General features: G+C 36.9%; 1 protein-coding gene across 6 annotated transcripts in view; it reads left to right on the forward strand.

Annotated features, from left to right (window-relative positions):
• The window catches only part of POC5 (POC5 centriolar protein), a 35,440-nt gene that overhangs the window by 2,328 nt on the left and 17,466 nt on the right, over positions 1-15,646 (forward strand). For 2 of the 6 annotated variants that reach the window (XR_006604982.1, XM_004766848.3), the window contains exons 3-8: positions 1,590-1,685; positions 4,743-4,884; positions 6,831-6,917; positions 9,513-9,718; positions 11,351-11,527; positions 13,997-14,101. Coding sequence is in view for 5 of the 6 variants with exons in the window: in XM_004766848.3 (XP_004766905.1) it covers positions 1,602-1,685; positions 4,743-4,884; positions 6,831-6,917; positions 9,513-9,718; positions 11,351-11,527; positions 13,997-14,101 (801 nt within the window). In the remaining variant the exon portion in view is untranslated. Of the gene's footprint in view, positions 1-1,589; positions 1,686-2,089; positions 2,171-4,742; positions 4,885-6,830; positions 6,918-9,512; positions 9,719-11,350; positions 11,528-13,996; positions 14,102-15,646 lie in introns of those variants that run through there. The other 4 variants (XM_004766849.3, XM_045074418.1, XM_045074419.1 and 1 more) reach the window with 4 other exon arrangements.

A 15,646-nucleotide genomic window follows, 5' to 3' on the forward strand; every position in this document is an offset into this window, starting at 1 on the left:
GCACTATTATCTGTCTGATTACCAAACCAGACATCTGGAAGCTGCCGACATTACAATACAAGCCTAATCATGTCATCACTTGTTTAAAACATTGCATTACCTCTCTAAGGTAAAAAACACATTTTTTTTGACCTGACATGATCATGATCTTCCATGTTCTGGCTGCCCCTTTCCTTGCCTATTCAATCCTTTGCCAAGTCTTGCTCTGCAGTCTTTGCTTCAGCCTTACAAACCACTTATGTTCCTGGCATACACGCCCATGCCTCTGTGTCTGCTTCTGCTGCTCGAATGCCTAGCACATCCTCACAGCTTTAATCTGTTAGATCTCAATACCTGGTTCATCTTTTCCATGAAAACCTACTCTCTTTCCATTCCACTTCTTCACCATCATGATCCTACCCCATGAAAAATAGCTACTCTTTCCTCCCTACTTTGTACTTCTCTGTTGTTTTGGTGTACTAGCTTTTTTTTTTTGCTTTTTTTTTTTTGGTTAATCATTTGTATTTTATGTATGTCTGGCTGTCTCTACAGATTATAATCCATGAGAACAGGACTTTTCATCTTACATTCCTCACCATTGTCTTCCATATAACTGTGTTCAGATAGTTTGAATAGTCACTACTTGTCCTTTATTTTTTTTTTAAGATTTATTTATTTATTTTAGAGAGAGAACCCAAACAAGCAGGGAGAGTAGGGGGGGAAAGAGGGAGAGAGAATCCCAAGGAGACTCCACGCTGAGCGCAGAGCCCAACATGGGTCTCAGTCCCAGGACCTCAAGATCATGACCTGATTCCAAATCAAGATTCAGACACTTAACCAACTGAGCCTCCCAGCTGCCTCACTACTTGTCCTTTAAATAATTTGTTTACTAGAAATTTTATTTTTTTGGTTAGGGCTTTTAACAATTTTTCTGTGGCATGTAGGAATCTATTGTTCTGTACAGTCTTGCTTTTCTTAAAATATTCCCAAATGTTAAGTTTCTCAAGCAAAGCATTTGCACAAAAGCATTTGCACAGTTATCTTACAGGAAAACATAAAGCACACAGATTGCCACACATTGCTCAAGAACGTTGATCATTGGACACTGGGTGGCTCAGTTGGTTAACCATCTGCCTTCATCTCAGGTCATGATCCCAGGGTCCCAGGATCGAGCCCTGCATCCAGCTCCCTGCTCTGCAAGGAGTCACGAAGCTCTTGCTTCTCCTTCTGTTCCCCCCCCCCCCCCCCGCCGCCCCACCTCATGTACTCTCTCTTGTTAACTCTCCCTCTCAAATACATAATAAAATCTTTAAAAAAAAAGTACAGTGATCGCTATCTATTCTCAGCAGACCCCATTGTGGATATGTCTGACAAGCTCCCATTTCTCTTTAACCTTTCATAGATTTGTGTCATCTTCTTGACTATATTAAAAACTCACTGCTGTTGGGAATTGAGTCTTTTACTTTTTTTTAAAAATTATTTGTGGGTGCTCAATATGTTGAGTGATTTTAACATTTCACGGGATTATTATTTACAGGATAGGATGTGGGTATATGTAGAGAACATGTTATTTTAGTTTAAATATCAAGTGATTTTCTATTATGTTGTAGTGTTTGTGTAGAATGTCATCAGATGAGGAGAAAGGCTCACTTCCCGTTTTACAGAATGACTCTGAGCGGGGCAGTTCTGTCTCTTCAGATCTTCAGGTAGGAAGACATGTCTAAATTTGTCGTGACTTCTCTATTTTAAACAAGGGACAATATGAGGGAAAACTAGGAATACATTTTTCCCTTATTCATGCCATTTACATTTATAATTATGTTTTATATATAGTGTATAACAAATTATAATAATATCAGATGCCAAGAATTCACAGACTTTGGGACACACATACCTTACATTGTTTGAACCTTTCAGAAAATAGTCATGAACTCTTCACTTTTCATGCAAAAGATTCAAACAGCACAATGAGAGAAGCTGGAAATTTCAAGAAACTTTTTTCTGAAGGTTTTCTCAGTATAAGTCTCTGTTCTGAATGCTGCTTTCACTTTAATGCAAATTAGTATAATATCAAACCACCCAGAGTTCTGGGGACTTAGATTCCTTCGTGTTCTACTCGAGGTTCTAATCCCTGTTGCTACAACGTTCAGCACATTCTGCTGCGTGGGACCTGGATGGTGACAGATAAATGGTGTGGTTTTTTAATGAACTCTTTTACATTTATTTCTAAATGTTTATTTATTATTGGAAATGTGGATTCAGATTTCTAGAGTAGATTTTTAAGTGTGAGAGCTGATACATAGCTTGAATTTTATAGTTCTATCAGTTACAAGGGGAAAACTGGATGTTATGTTTATGCTTCAATAGAGTAAGTTGTTTTTGACACTGTAATATGAGAAAAGTTTTAAGAAGATATTTTATGAAACATATGTGTTCCTTTAATTGAAATTACAGATTTAGAAATTGGAAGCTATTGAAAAAATAGCTGTGACTTTTTATTAGGGTAAAAGTAGTCTGGAATTGTTAGGTACATGTTTCATCCTTGCCTTCCGTTTGGATGTACTTCTACCTAGTACTGTCTTTTAAGGTAACAGTGCTTTCCTGAAGTTTTTATCTCTAACTTTTCCAGACTTCCTTTAGAAAAGAATTGATTAACTCATTTATACTTTTGATATTATGATTTATAATAAATACATTTTGGTCCTCATCCCTGTTTTTGGCACACAATGTCAAAAACCTTTGAAATTTCTTAAATAATGAGAGTGATAAATGTGTTACACTACAAGGTGACTTTTGCACCCCCCTGGTTGCTGAGGAGTCAACCACATGTTTAGAGAGTTGGAACTTTTAGACCTACCCACCCTGAGCTCCAGGAAGGCTTGGGCTTGCTACTAGTGTCTGAGATTGGGGGAGGTGAAGTCTTATGGCACTGAGCCCTTACTCTGTGGAATCTGCTGCTATCTGCAGTGGATAGTGTCAGAATTGAGTTGAATTGTAGGACACTCAGCTAATGACTAAGAATAGCTTGTTGCTGGTGGGGGAAAAAACCCAGATATTGTAAACCTTTTTAAAAAATGTAAACACTTTGTGAGTTCCCAGGTTGTCATTTTGTCAGGAGACAAAGCTGTACATCAAAAGAATAAATCTCCAGAATAGAAAGACAATATTGATTAATTTATTTTTATTTTTTAAAGATTTTATTTATTTATTTGACAGAGAGAGATACAGCAAGAGAGGGAACACAAACAGGAGAAGAGGGAGAAGCAGGCTCTCCGATGAGCAGGAAGGCCGAAGCAGGGCTTAAGCCCAGAACCCTGGGATCAGGACCTGATCTAAAGGCAGAGGCTTAACGAATGAGCCACCCAGGTGCCCAATATTGATTAATTTTGATCCTTAAATAAAAAATAACCCATTACGGGGTGCCTGGCTAGTTCAGTGGGTTAAGCCTCTGCCTTCAGCTCAGGTTACGATCTCAGGGTCCTGGGATTGAGCCCCACATAGAGCTCTCTGCTCAGCCGGAGCCTGCATCCCCCTCCCTCTCTGCCTGCTTCTCTGCCTACTTGTGATATCTCTCTCTCTCTCTCTCTGTCAAATAAATAAATAAAATATTTCTTATATATTTACATATTTTATATATATATATATAAAATACTAGACAGAATTCACTTAATTCACTTCAGGTATTGATTAGGACCCTTCAAAGAGGTAGCTTTGACCATTGGTTATCTTCAAACTGAAGGTGAATCCAAATAATAAAACAGTTATGACTAATAAGATGATAGTTCTCTATCTGAGCTAAACAACTTCTTATGGAGAAAAATTAATACAAAATAATCCTTTAGAATAATAACATTTAACATTCTTGAAAACCTTCCCCCCAGTTTTATAATACAAAGATATTCTCTGGGTCTGTGCATAAGACTCTTAGAAATGACTCCTTTTTAGTAGGAATATTTGTTACATTATGACCAACCCCTTGTGAATAGAGACTAAGTTCCACTATATTTTTTACTTCACAGGTATCCTTTTCTGATTTGGGTAAAGAAATAGCTAAGTATCTGTGTTAGGAAATTCTAATTTTTTTTAAACCTAAGGAATATTTGCATAAGGTCTACACTTTGTCTCCTCTATTTTTTATCACTCCTTTCTCATGTGCCCTGAAGGTGTCAGCAGCTAGAGTGGAACAGGTTTGCATTCATGTTCTCTTTTTATCTTCAGTATTTGTTCTCTTCCAATATTTCCCTTATACTCTTTCCATGCTGTGAAAAGAGACTCAGGGTTGTTGCTGAGTGGCTGTTTTTGGATCGTGGCTGTCAGAAAGCCACGATCCAACTCCTTTTCATCCCTAGATTGTCCTATTGTGGAGTCTTTGGGAGGAACATCTTCAAACTAGGTTTCCGAAAAGCAGACATTTGGCTAACCATGTCTCTGCCCACCTGCAAGGAGCTGCCTTGGAGGGAGGGCTCTTCTGCCTTGGAGCTGCTGATTGGCTTCAGGCACCTACTCTAGGTTACCTTTGTGTCACCATTGCTAAATTGACATACTGAAGGAATCTGTGTACTAAGGTCCTATCACTGGAAGCAATCTGGGTAGGTTTACTTGTTGGATTTGTCCTGTTTTTAAGAAAATACACATTCCTTATGACATGGGAATACTATTTTGAGAACTGAAGTAGAGAACATTTTTAATTGGGCCTTATTGTTCTTTGCCTGAATATCCATTGTGACTATTGTAATACATTCTTTGTCCTTGGCTTCTCATAGGAAGAATATGAAGAACTGCTTCGTTACACTATCGTGACCCCAAACATTGAATCAGGTGCTCTACAGCCATGTCATTCTAAAGGAGAAGTGGTGCCAGATGTGCGGGTTCCTACTATAATTGATAATATTCTTCATAATCAAGGTTATGTATATTTTTAAAGATATCTCTTAATTTAAGATGTTACTGAGCTCATTAATGCTGTTGACCTAGGATTGCAAAAATGCTTCTCCAGTGATTCTTCTCAGTCCTGTGTATCACTATCATCTGGGGGGAACTTTTTCCATTTTAATGTTACTCTTGGCTCTTATATGACAGCTGGATTTTTATATGAACTTTGTTGGCCTATTACTTTTATGAAAAACAATAGTGTTAAAGCAACATGGTAGCCATTATATATTGCTCAGTGGAATATACTGCATCTCTACTTACTCCAGTCGGTTATATACCAGGGTTATTTTGGAAACTAATTGCCCAAGGCCCCAAATTAAAGATAGGTAACCCTCAGAACCTTCTAAGTTTATGAACCATTGCTAGGACTTTGTCGGCAGCATTTTTGTGAGTATGGAAGACTGTTTGGATTATCACCACAAAGATGAACCCATTTTGGACTATGTCAGGAACAGAATTGAAAGCTAATACATACCAAGAAGTATATTGATAGATGAATGGAAGGTGGAAAAAAGAGGATAAACCTCCTTTCACCTATCCATTCCGTATTCAGTAAAGTACAAGATCCGAAACAGTTCACCCTAAGTAAATATTCCTTAAAAGGGCACAGAAAGCCCTCCTAAGATGGGCCTGGCAATGGGCAGTTACGAAAAATAGTCATAACTCCAAGGATCTCTCCTTGAAGGTACAGGACACAGCCTACTCAGAGTCAGCGGGCTTGTGGGCTTATGGGAAATTACAGCCCTGGTATTTGGTTCCTCTCCCTCTGCAGACATGGAATTTTCATTGCTCTTCAGTCTTCAGCCTATTGCATTGGATCATCAAATAGGACCAGAACCTAACACTAAACATTCTAACACTGAACATTTTCTGCCCAAAATTTTAACTGATTTCAAGAGATCGGACCCTGGGATTTATTCATTCTTCATCAGTGATCTTGACCATGTTTTGATTACACTGGGTACCTCAGCCTGTAGTTCCTGCTGAGCAAACCCAAAGTGCTGCCTACTGTCATAAAATGTTTAATGATCAATCCATGTGTTTGCCTTCTGTGTCTCTACCCTTTTTGTGATCACCAAAATCTTGTTTCCTTTTCCACTGGCTGCCCTACTACTGTACTATTGTTCCCAGTGACACAATTTAGGATTCCTTTCCTTGCCCCAGCTCCAGCCTTTCAGGGTCATCACTTGGGATTCAAGACCTGTTCTTTTCTAGCGTGCAAGATAGTATTTATTCATTAATACTCTGCCTTTTTCACAAAGAGTTTGAGATCTAAGCATACAACATGCAGTGAATTTAGATATCCCAATTCACACATAGACTTGGTTAGAATTTATAAATTTATCATCCCATTTTCTCCTCTTGGTATTGCTGTTGCTTGGTTTAAGGCTATGTGGAGGTTGGTAAAGTATATATAAGCCTCAAACACAGCCATCCTTGTGAAGTTTTCCTGTTTTCTTTTCACCATATATTGAGTGAGGGTTCCTAAGGTGGAAGTGAGGTAGTCTCTGTTCTGGGGGAACCGCTGTCATTTTTGTTTGATTACAACTAGTGAAGAGCAGCAGGCACCTGGAAATACCTGTGTTATAATATAGCACAGCTTTTTCCAAGTTCTAATGCCATTTATCCACTTAGTCTCTTAGTATGAATTGAATGCTATAGTAGGCTGAATTATCTTTCATCTGCATTTGGTGGGTAAAGTTGAGCTTCCTGATAGTACAATAAGATGTTTTCTAGTCTCAGATTTTTTTCTTTCTTCTTATTCTTTGACTTAGTGTTCCTCATTCCCCAGCATGTTGTATTTTGCTTGTTCTAAAATCTTAGATACTGTTACCTTCTTAAATTAGGGATGTGCATTTAGGCATTTAATATGAGAGTTGTTTGGTTTAATAAAAAATTTTTTTTAATTTTCTTTTCAGCAGGAAATAGCCCTGTTGTAAGAGAAACAAGGATGGAAGTTGGAAAAGGATGTGACTTAAATATTTCAAGTCATTCAAAGACAGATGGTATGACTTTTCCTTAGCTTCTTTTTATTAATATATGACATTGTGTGGTTTGGTGAAAAACATTTGTGTAGTAAGGGGAATAATTTCAGCATATTACTTATTGGCAGGATTTTTAAATGTTGCTGTTGCTAATTTATTAACTAATAACTGTTTAAAATAATTTCATAAAATTCCAAAATACTACAATTAAGACAGGTTAATCTGTTACAGTGTGTGGCATCCTTTCTTAAAATTGCTAGGTTAGAGGGCAAATCCTTTAGAAGAATTATTGGGATGTCAGAGAGTTTGGCCCATTTAAATGTTTTCATGAACCAGTGCGTTATTTCCCAACATTCAGGCATTTGTATATGATTTTTGTCCTATCTTCATACCACTTGTTCTATCTTTTTGTGTTTTTTCTTCAGATATATTCATTTTTTGCTTAAATTCATTTAAAGGAAAATTTGTATGTGCCATTGCTGATTATAAAACTCTTAATATGCCCTTTTTATAAAAGAAAACAATGGTGGGGCACCTGGGTGGCTCAGTGGGTTGAAGCCTCTGCCTTCGGCTCAGGTCATGATCTCAGAGTCCTGGGATCGAGCCCCGCATTGGGTTATCTGCTCAAGCAGGGAGCCTGCTTCCTCCTCTCTCTCTCTCTGCCTGCCTCTCTGCCTACTTGTGATCTCTGTCTGTCAAATAAATAAATAAAAATCTTTGAAAAAAAAAAGTGGTAAAAATAAATGAAACTAAAACACAATGATTAAGTTTTGATTGAATACCGCTGGTGAATGTGTTGTATTCAGCCTGAAGTCTGCTTTTCTTTGTTGAAAGGTGAGAGGAGCAAGTGTTACAGCGGTTATAAAAGGATACTAGCCCCAGACTGAAACTTTTCCTTTGACACAGAATGTTTTAAAATAATTAAAATAGAACATTTTCCTTGCCCTGTGACTCAATGTTATATAATGTATGGGCCATTTAAGCCATCGCATAAGAAGTATCTTTACCCTTTAGTTTTCTCACTTGTAAATAAAAGGCTTGGGCAGTGTAATCCCTGGGGGACATTTCAAGTTCTTCATTTATGTGATTCTATTTTTTAAAAGTGAATATATGTTTAAAAATAAAAAATAAAGAGGCACCTGGGTGGCTCATTGGGTTAAGTCTGTGCTTTCGGCTCAGGTCCTGGGATCAAGCCCCGCATCGAGCTCTCTGCTCAGTGGCGATTCTGCTTCCCCTCTCCCTCTGCCTGTCTTTTTGCCTACTCGTGCTCTCTCTCTCTCTCTCTCTCTGTCAAATAAATAAATAAATAAATATCTTTTTTAAAAGGTAAAAAAATAAAATAAAAAATAAAAAGCAGAGCCTCTTACATTTCCCACAAGTCCTGATCTTGGTGAAATCTAGTGAAAGAAAACATTCACATACTTTGTCACTCTGCTTTTATTCTTTGGGATTATTCTTCAGAATAGGTAGGTAGTATCTCATATTTGACTAGCATAAACCATTTGTTGATAAATTGTTTATGTAAAAATATATAATAGGGAATGACTTTCCCTTTCACAAAGAATTCTTGATTTACTTTTAAGTAACAAGTTCTGTACTAGCCTTATCTTTGTTTGACTCATCTCATTCACTAAGGAAGATAGGGAGGGCTTTTAATCTTGGTTGTTAGGACCCTCATAACAAAACTGAAGTATGTGAGAAATGATGATAAATAGTCTCTAATTCCAGCATGCACATGTGATAAAAGAGTAACCTTTTCTATTTTTTGCTTTTTAAAAGGAGATGCCAGTTCTTCTGGCTCTTTCACCCATCCCTCTATCCCCCCGCTTCCACCATGTATAGGGGCAGAGGGTGGGAATTATGTGTATGTATTGTATATATGGATATCCTTATGGATATATGGATATATCCTTAATATCCTTATGGATATCCATATATACATATATAGACCTATATGTATGCATATATATGTACATATTTTCACCCATATGTTGAAGGCCAACAGTGTGCCTTACAACTGATTATCTTATTATCTGTACTAGTATGTACTAGTCTCTTTCTACTTAGAGAGTTGAATTTTAGTCGTGTTAAAACACATACCAGTGTTTTACATAAAGTAGTAATGACCTGTATACAACCACTGGGACCTTGGTTAGTTGCTTAACCCTTTCTGAACCTGTTTCCTCATCAGTGAAGTGGAGATAATAATGCCTGTCTCTCAGACCAGCATGTATTAGGAGAGCACATCTTTACAACACTTTTATTACAGGAAGATAGTAAGCATTTAGTAAATGTTGATATGATGATGCAGATGATAATACCTTCAGTTCACACTGGAACTGGATATATGAAGCATCCTTGATTGGGACAGAGGTCATTTTGGGGAGGGAGGGTAGGAGGCATCTCATGCTTGTCAGTCCTCAATCAGTGACAGGACTAAAATTACAGTATTAATTTCAGCCTAAGTGCAATTTAAAAGTAAGTACACTGAGAGGTCATTTCTCTGCATTTTACTCCACCTCGGTGAGTAATTGACATGTCACCCTCCATTAGAACTCCTTACATTTGGGTTATCCATCCTCCAGCCTGACCACAATACCTTTCCTTCTTCTCCAGGGTCATCGCCAGTGTCGTCACCAAGGAAACCCTCACACCCTGTCATGGATTTTTTCAGCTCTAACCTCTTAGGTGACTCTTCCTCACCAGCGTCTATTTCTAGTCATGCAGACGTCCATGAAATCGTTGTGAGCGATTTTCTTATTTCAAATGAAAACCTTCAGAAGATGGAAAATGTACTGGATCTTTGGAGTTCAGGGCTTAAGGTATTACACTTGTTCAGTTACAGTTGTTTAATATGTAGGATAACAGTTCTGCTTGTGATCCCACTACTCACTGTTTTCTTTGAATCGAAAGATTTTGTGAAAAGAATTAAAAACTAAAGAGTTCCTGAGAAGATCAGTCCAGTGTTTTGTTTTTTTTTTAAAGATTTTATTTATTTATTTGACAGAGAGAGATCACAAGTAGGCAAAGAGAGAGGAGGAAGCAGGCTCCCTGCTGAGCAGAGAGCCCGATGCGGGACTCCATCCCAGGACCCTGAGATCATGACCTGAGCCGAAGGCAGCAGCTTAACCCACTGAGCCACCCAGGCGCCCCGATCAGTCCAGTGTTTTAAATCTGTATTTCTCAGTCTTTATTATCCATACGGCTCATTGTGTTAAGCAGCAGCTTGTTGTTCAGCAGGTCTTGACCAGGGCCCTGAGAATATGCGTTTCTGACAAGCTCCCAGGTGATTCTGCGAGTCCAGGACCCACATTTTGAATAGCATACTTTTCAGTAGAAAGAGCTACTATGGGTTTCCACTGGATTTCTCAGATGTTTTTAAGGACTCAGCCTATGTGTGACACAGACACCTAGTGAAGCCTGACCATATCATAGCTGTGAAGAAGGGAAATGTCTCCTTTTGTAGGAAACACAAGATCCAATTTTAGCAACGTGTATTCATTTTATAGCTGCTTTGAGCAATCACGGTGTGTAACTGCTAAGACTACAAAATCTGATTATTTTAGTGATATTATTGGCCTCTAAATAAAACAAAGTATTACAGAAATGGCTTTTCTTTTTTTTTTCTGCTATTTACTATATAATGCAGAAAATGACAGTTTTTCTGAAACATAGTTTGAGACAACTGATTTCACATTCACAGTGAAATTATGGTCATGAGAGTTCTATGGCATTTACATTTCTCTACTACTTAAAACTATAAATTTTAGAAATAATCTTTCATTATAGTTGTTACCATTTTTCCCCTGTGGAACAGGTTTCATCCTTCTAATCATGGTGTGAGTTCAGTGGAGTAGCCACTCCCAGTCATTTAATTTGTTCTAGGTTCAGATAATCATATTGTTACCTAGTTTCTTTGATAACATAATTTTTGGGTATTTTTACTTATGCCAGTCAGTAGAGTGAAAAGGGGTCAGATTCAGCAGTTTGTTGTACAATGTCCTTTGTGATAAATGATTTCAAGGAAGAAAGCATCAGTCCCATGGTTTCCACTATCCACTTCTATCTAAGTAATTTCCCAGTCCTATGGCTGAGCCTCAGCCATACGCCTACATTTCTGCTTTCCCTGAGCCATCTTAATATGGACATTGAAGTCCTTGAATAAACAAAGTATCTGTTTACTGTTTACTAGTGAAGGAGACCTTTTTTTTAAAGAACAACAAGGTTTCATACAAAATAACTTAAAATAGGAAAAAAATTCATTTCCCTAGTATGGCGAATGTGAACTGAGAACAACAGTCATGGCTGTTGAAGACATTTTCATTAGGGATTTTTATAAATAGCTCTTATGTTGATTGCTTGTTCTGATTATCTTTAATGTTTCTTAATTTCAGTGTAATTTTAAGAAGTAATGTTAAACAAACTGCTTAATTGCTGGTGTATTTATTTTTCAGACAAACATCATATCTGAACTAAGCAAATGGAGACTTAATTTTATTGACTGGCACCGAATGGAAATGAAAAAAGAGAAAGAAAAACATGCAGCACACTTAAAACAACTGTGCAACCAGATCAACAGCTTGAAGGAGCTGCAAAAAGCCTATGAAGTTTCCATCGGGAGAAAAGATGAGGTCTTCACTTTTACATTTCTTTTTAAGTGAGATGCAATAAAGATCTTGCTAGGTAATAAATGCCAGGAACAGATTATTTAGGTCATATGAGATACAAAGGGAAGATTGTTTCAGAAGCTGGAAAAAACAAAAACAGATGCACAGAGGGGCGCCTGGGTGGCTCAGTGGGTTAAAGCCTCTGCCTTCAGCTCAGGTCATGATCCCAGGGTCCTGGGATAGAACCCCACATCTGGCTCTTTGCTTGACGGGGAGCCTGCTTCCTCTCTCTCTGCCTGCCTCTCTGCCTAGTTGTGATCTCTGTCTGTCAAATAAATAAAATCTTTTTAAAACAAAAAAGAAAAAAAACCCAGATGCATAGAAATAAGATATATTCATCCTATTAAACATGCCAGGGTTATTTAATCTTTGTCACCACCATGAGTGTGCTTAAAGTTTTAAAAGTGCATGCTAAATATTGGGACACTTAATTGTTTTCCCCAGTCTTTTTCTTCCTAACTGTTATTAAGAGATTATCATGGAACCAGCATTACCCCCATGTTAAACTATGTTTCTAGGGGCCATTTTAAGTATATCACAATTTATTTGTGATATGTCTTTATTCATTGATAAAAATTTTTCCTATTATTATAGACACAGAGAGCACTTTTTTTTTTTTTTTTTTTTTTTTTTAAAGAGGGAGCACAAGTGCCCAAAGGGTGGGTGAGTCAGAGGGAGAGGGAGAGAGAAAAAGAGAATCTCAGGCAGCTTCCACGCCCAGAGAGGAGCCCAACACTGGGCTCAATGTTACCACCCCGAGATCATGACTTCTGAAATCAAGAGTCAGATGCTTAATAGACTGAGCCACCCAGACGCCCCACACAGAGAATACTTTGTACTTCACTTTCTTCTAGCCTCTTAAGAACAAAAGAGTGAGGTTCAGGTCTTCACTAATTTTGTACCTCACGACAGCACCTTCAACAGCAGAATGGGCAATATATCCACTGTTTTTCCCGCCCCTCCCCCGCCACGGTGATTTTCAGAGACAATGCCTCAGCTATTTGTCTGCAGATGCAGCATTTACTGTTTTAATGAACTAGATAAAGATTATATATTTTTAAAAATATATATTTATTTTGGCGTTCAGGGTATTATATAAAATCAAACATTTTATTTAATTTACTTTTTGAAGCATCAGATACTAACATCAGTCATTTTCTCTATTGCCCTCAAAACTCTGTCCTAAGGTTTTAAAATATTTGAGTTTAAAGATTTTATTTATTTATTTGAGAGACAGTGCATGAGCAGGCAGGAGGGGCAGAGGGAGAAGGAGGCTCCCTGCCACAGGACTCAATCCTAGGACCCTGAGATCATGACCTGAGGAAGGCAGACACTTAACTGACTGACCCACCGAGGCACCCCAAAATATTTTAAATATATATTTTTCAATTTCAAAGTATCACACACAAAAGAGTGTACATGGGTCCAGTTTGAAAATGAATAAGATAAACAGCTATGCGCCACTATAGAGCTCAAGAAATGGAATATTACTAATGTCTTAGCATGTATACCCTTTTCCACTTTTGAAAATTATCTAAAGAACAACCAGAATAAATGTCTTTCAGTAAATATGCCCAATTTACTAAATCTTGCTTGAATGTGGCCAATTTAAAAAATATATTTTGGCTTCTCAGTTCTTTGTAAGAGAGAATATTGTTTTAAAATTTAAAAGTTGGGCACCTGAGTGGCTTAGTGGGTTAAGCTGCTGCCTTTGGCTCAGGTCATGATCTCAGGTTCCTGGGATCGAGTCCCGCATCATGCTCTCTGCTCAGCAGGGAGCCTGCTTCCCTTCCTCTCTCTCTCTGCCTGCTTCTCTGCCTACTTGTGATCTCTCTCTGTCAAATAAATAAATAAAATCTTTTTAAAAAATAAAAAAATAAATAAAATTTAAAAGTCTTCATAGATGTAAAAAAAGAAAAAAGAACAGGAAAAACTGAAGAAGAACATTATAGTATAACTGTTGTTTGCTTTTTTGAGTTTGTTGAATCTAGAAAATCCTTAGCAACTTCTAATCCAAAGTACCAAAAGTATTTAGGGACCAGAAAGATGTTTAAAACCCTGGTCGCTGCCCTCAAGTCTAGTGAACAGGGACTTTGTGTATATGTAGCAATATATTCAAATATGTAGTTGTCTTTCTTGAATTAAATGTCAATGACTATATTAATTTTTATATATCTAAACTTTTTTTTATGATTGCCAAGATACACATGATGAAGATTTTTCTTTTCTTTTGTTCCTTTTCATTCATTGATATGTAGTACATTCATGTGGTCAAGGTTTTTGGCCTTTTTACAGATAGTAAAGAGGTTAACTGGATGACTATACAAGTGATGCATAAGTATTCTCTTGAGCATTTTTTGATACATGAGAAAATCACTTTACAAATTACTATTATTGTAACAACACAATAATTGAGTTAATTGCTATTTACAGGTGATTTCTAGCTTATCTCATGCCATAGGCAAGCAAAAGGAAAGGATAGAGTTGATGAGAACATTCTTCCACTGGCGAATTGGCCATGTTAAATGCAGACAGGATGTAAGTATAAAAACAAAATGATAACTGACAGATATTAGACTTCTGAAACTCAAAAGGGTTTAGGATCACATTTTAGATTATTGTTAAAGCTAATGAAAGATTTATTTTCTAATAAAACAAAATGAATTTTATAATTTAATGTTGCTCTTATTTCAAAGAATTTTAGTGTAGTTTGGGGAAAACACCTCTTATATTTTATAGGTCAATTGATCTTTTATTTCCCACTTTGTAGTAAGTTAGTAAGGATCTTACCTGACTAATAGATGCCCTTGTCATGGAGCCCCTTTAACAAATTTAATGTCAGATGTGATTATGAGGAGAAAGAATTTATAATCTTTAACATATCATATGCTTATTATATTGTTTCTCCTTCAGAAATGCCTGAATATATCTTCTTCATAAAGAGGCAGTACTGTATCAATATATTATAAAATTGTGTGAGTGTTTATTGTGTAGACTTGCCTTAGAGATGAGAATCAAAGAAACCTTGTCTATATAGCTTCTTAAAAATTCTTTAGTTTGTTTATAATTTAAACTTGAACATCTTTATTTTAATAAGAGCTGAATCAGGATAGCAGAGTAAATATAAACCAAGAATAGTAAGTTCTGATACTTCTGACAGTATCAGAAGTGGAAAAGTATGAGAATATATGTATATCCCACAGGAAGACAGTATAGAGACTCAAGAGTATAGGGGATGGATGGATGTGTGTGTGCGTGTGTGCGTGTTTTATTTGATGTTCATGTGAGCCATGGAATGATCTCTGTGCATTTACTTCTAAGAAATTAATACTTAAGGAAAAGGCTACTACTATCATGGAATAGGATTTCTCTTTAAAGGATACTTTCTTATGCTTTCATTGTTTTTTATTAATCCTGGTAACCTACACATATTGAAAAGAGCTATTTAAATGAGAATGGCATATTTTAAAAGTTATTTATCAAATGAAATGATGAGAATATATTATGTTTAAATGTTAGTTGAAATACTTGAGGCTACCATCAGTTTTTGAATAGCTTTTCAAATTTAAGAAAATTGAAATTGGAACTACTTCAAAAGAATTTAAATCCACTGATAAAAGAAGACTGGCATATACTTCTGTCTGGATCTATTTGGCACTCTATTTGATGGCAAAGTGTCTGAATTAAATTAGCATTGCTTATGGCGGTGGCCACCAGGTGGAAGAGTACTAATGGCACCTAAAGCCATAGGCCCCACCTTCTCGGCCTTGCAGCCACTCTGTCCTTCGCCTAGACCTGCTTTCAGCTGAAAGGTGATACAGACTCATAATGCCAATGTCAAGTTACTCGTTTCCTTTCTTTTGTTTTTGTTTTTGTTTTTTTTTTCCTCCTAATTTGATGGGTGGCATACAGCAGTGATATAAGGATAAGAGCTTAGGTTCTGAAATGAGGTGGGGCTGGCTTTTCCCTTTCTATTTGTGTGACCTGGGCAGGTTACTTAACCTCTCTCTAAGCCTGTTCTGTCTGCAAATGAGAATAATATGATTATACAGGATTAGATGATAACATATATACACTGCTTAC

The sequence above is a fragment of the Mustela putorius genome, unplaced genomic scaffold (genome assembly GCF_011764305.1).
Source record: "Mustela putorius furo isolate JIRA1106 unplaced genomic scaffold, ASM1176430v1.1 tig00537350_pilon_pilon_pilon, whole genome shotgun sequence".
Classification (NCBI taxonomy): domain Eukaryota; kingdom Metazoa; phylum Chordata; class Mammalia; order Carnivora; family Mustelidae; genus Mustela; species Mustela putorius.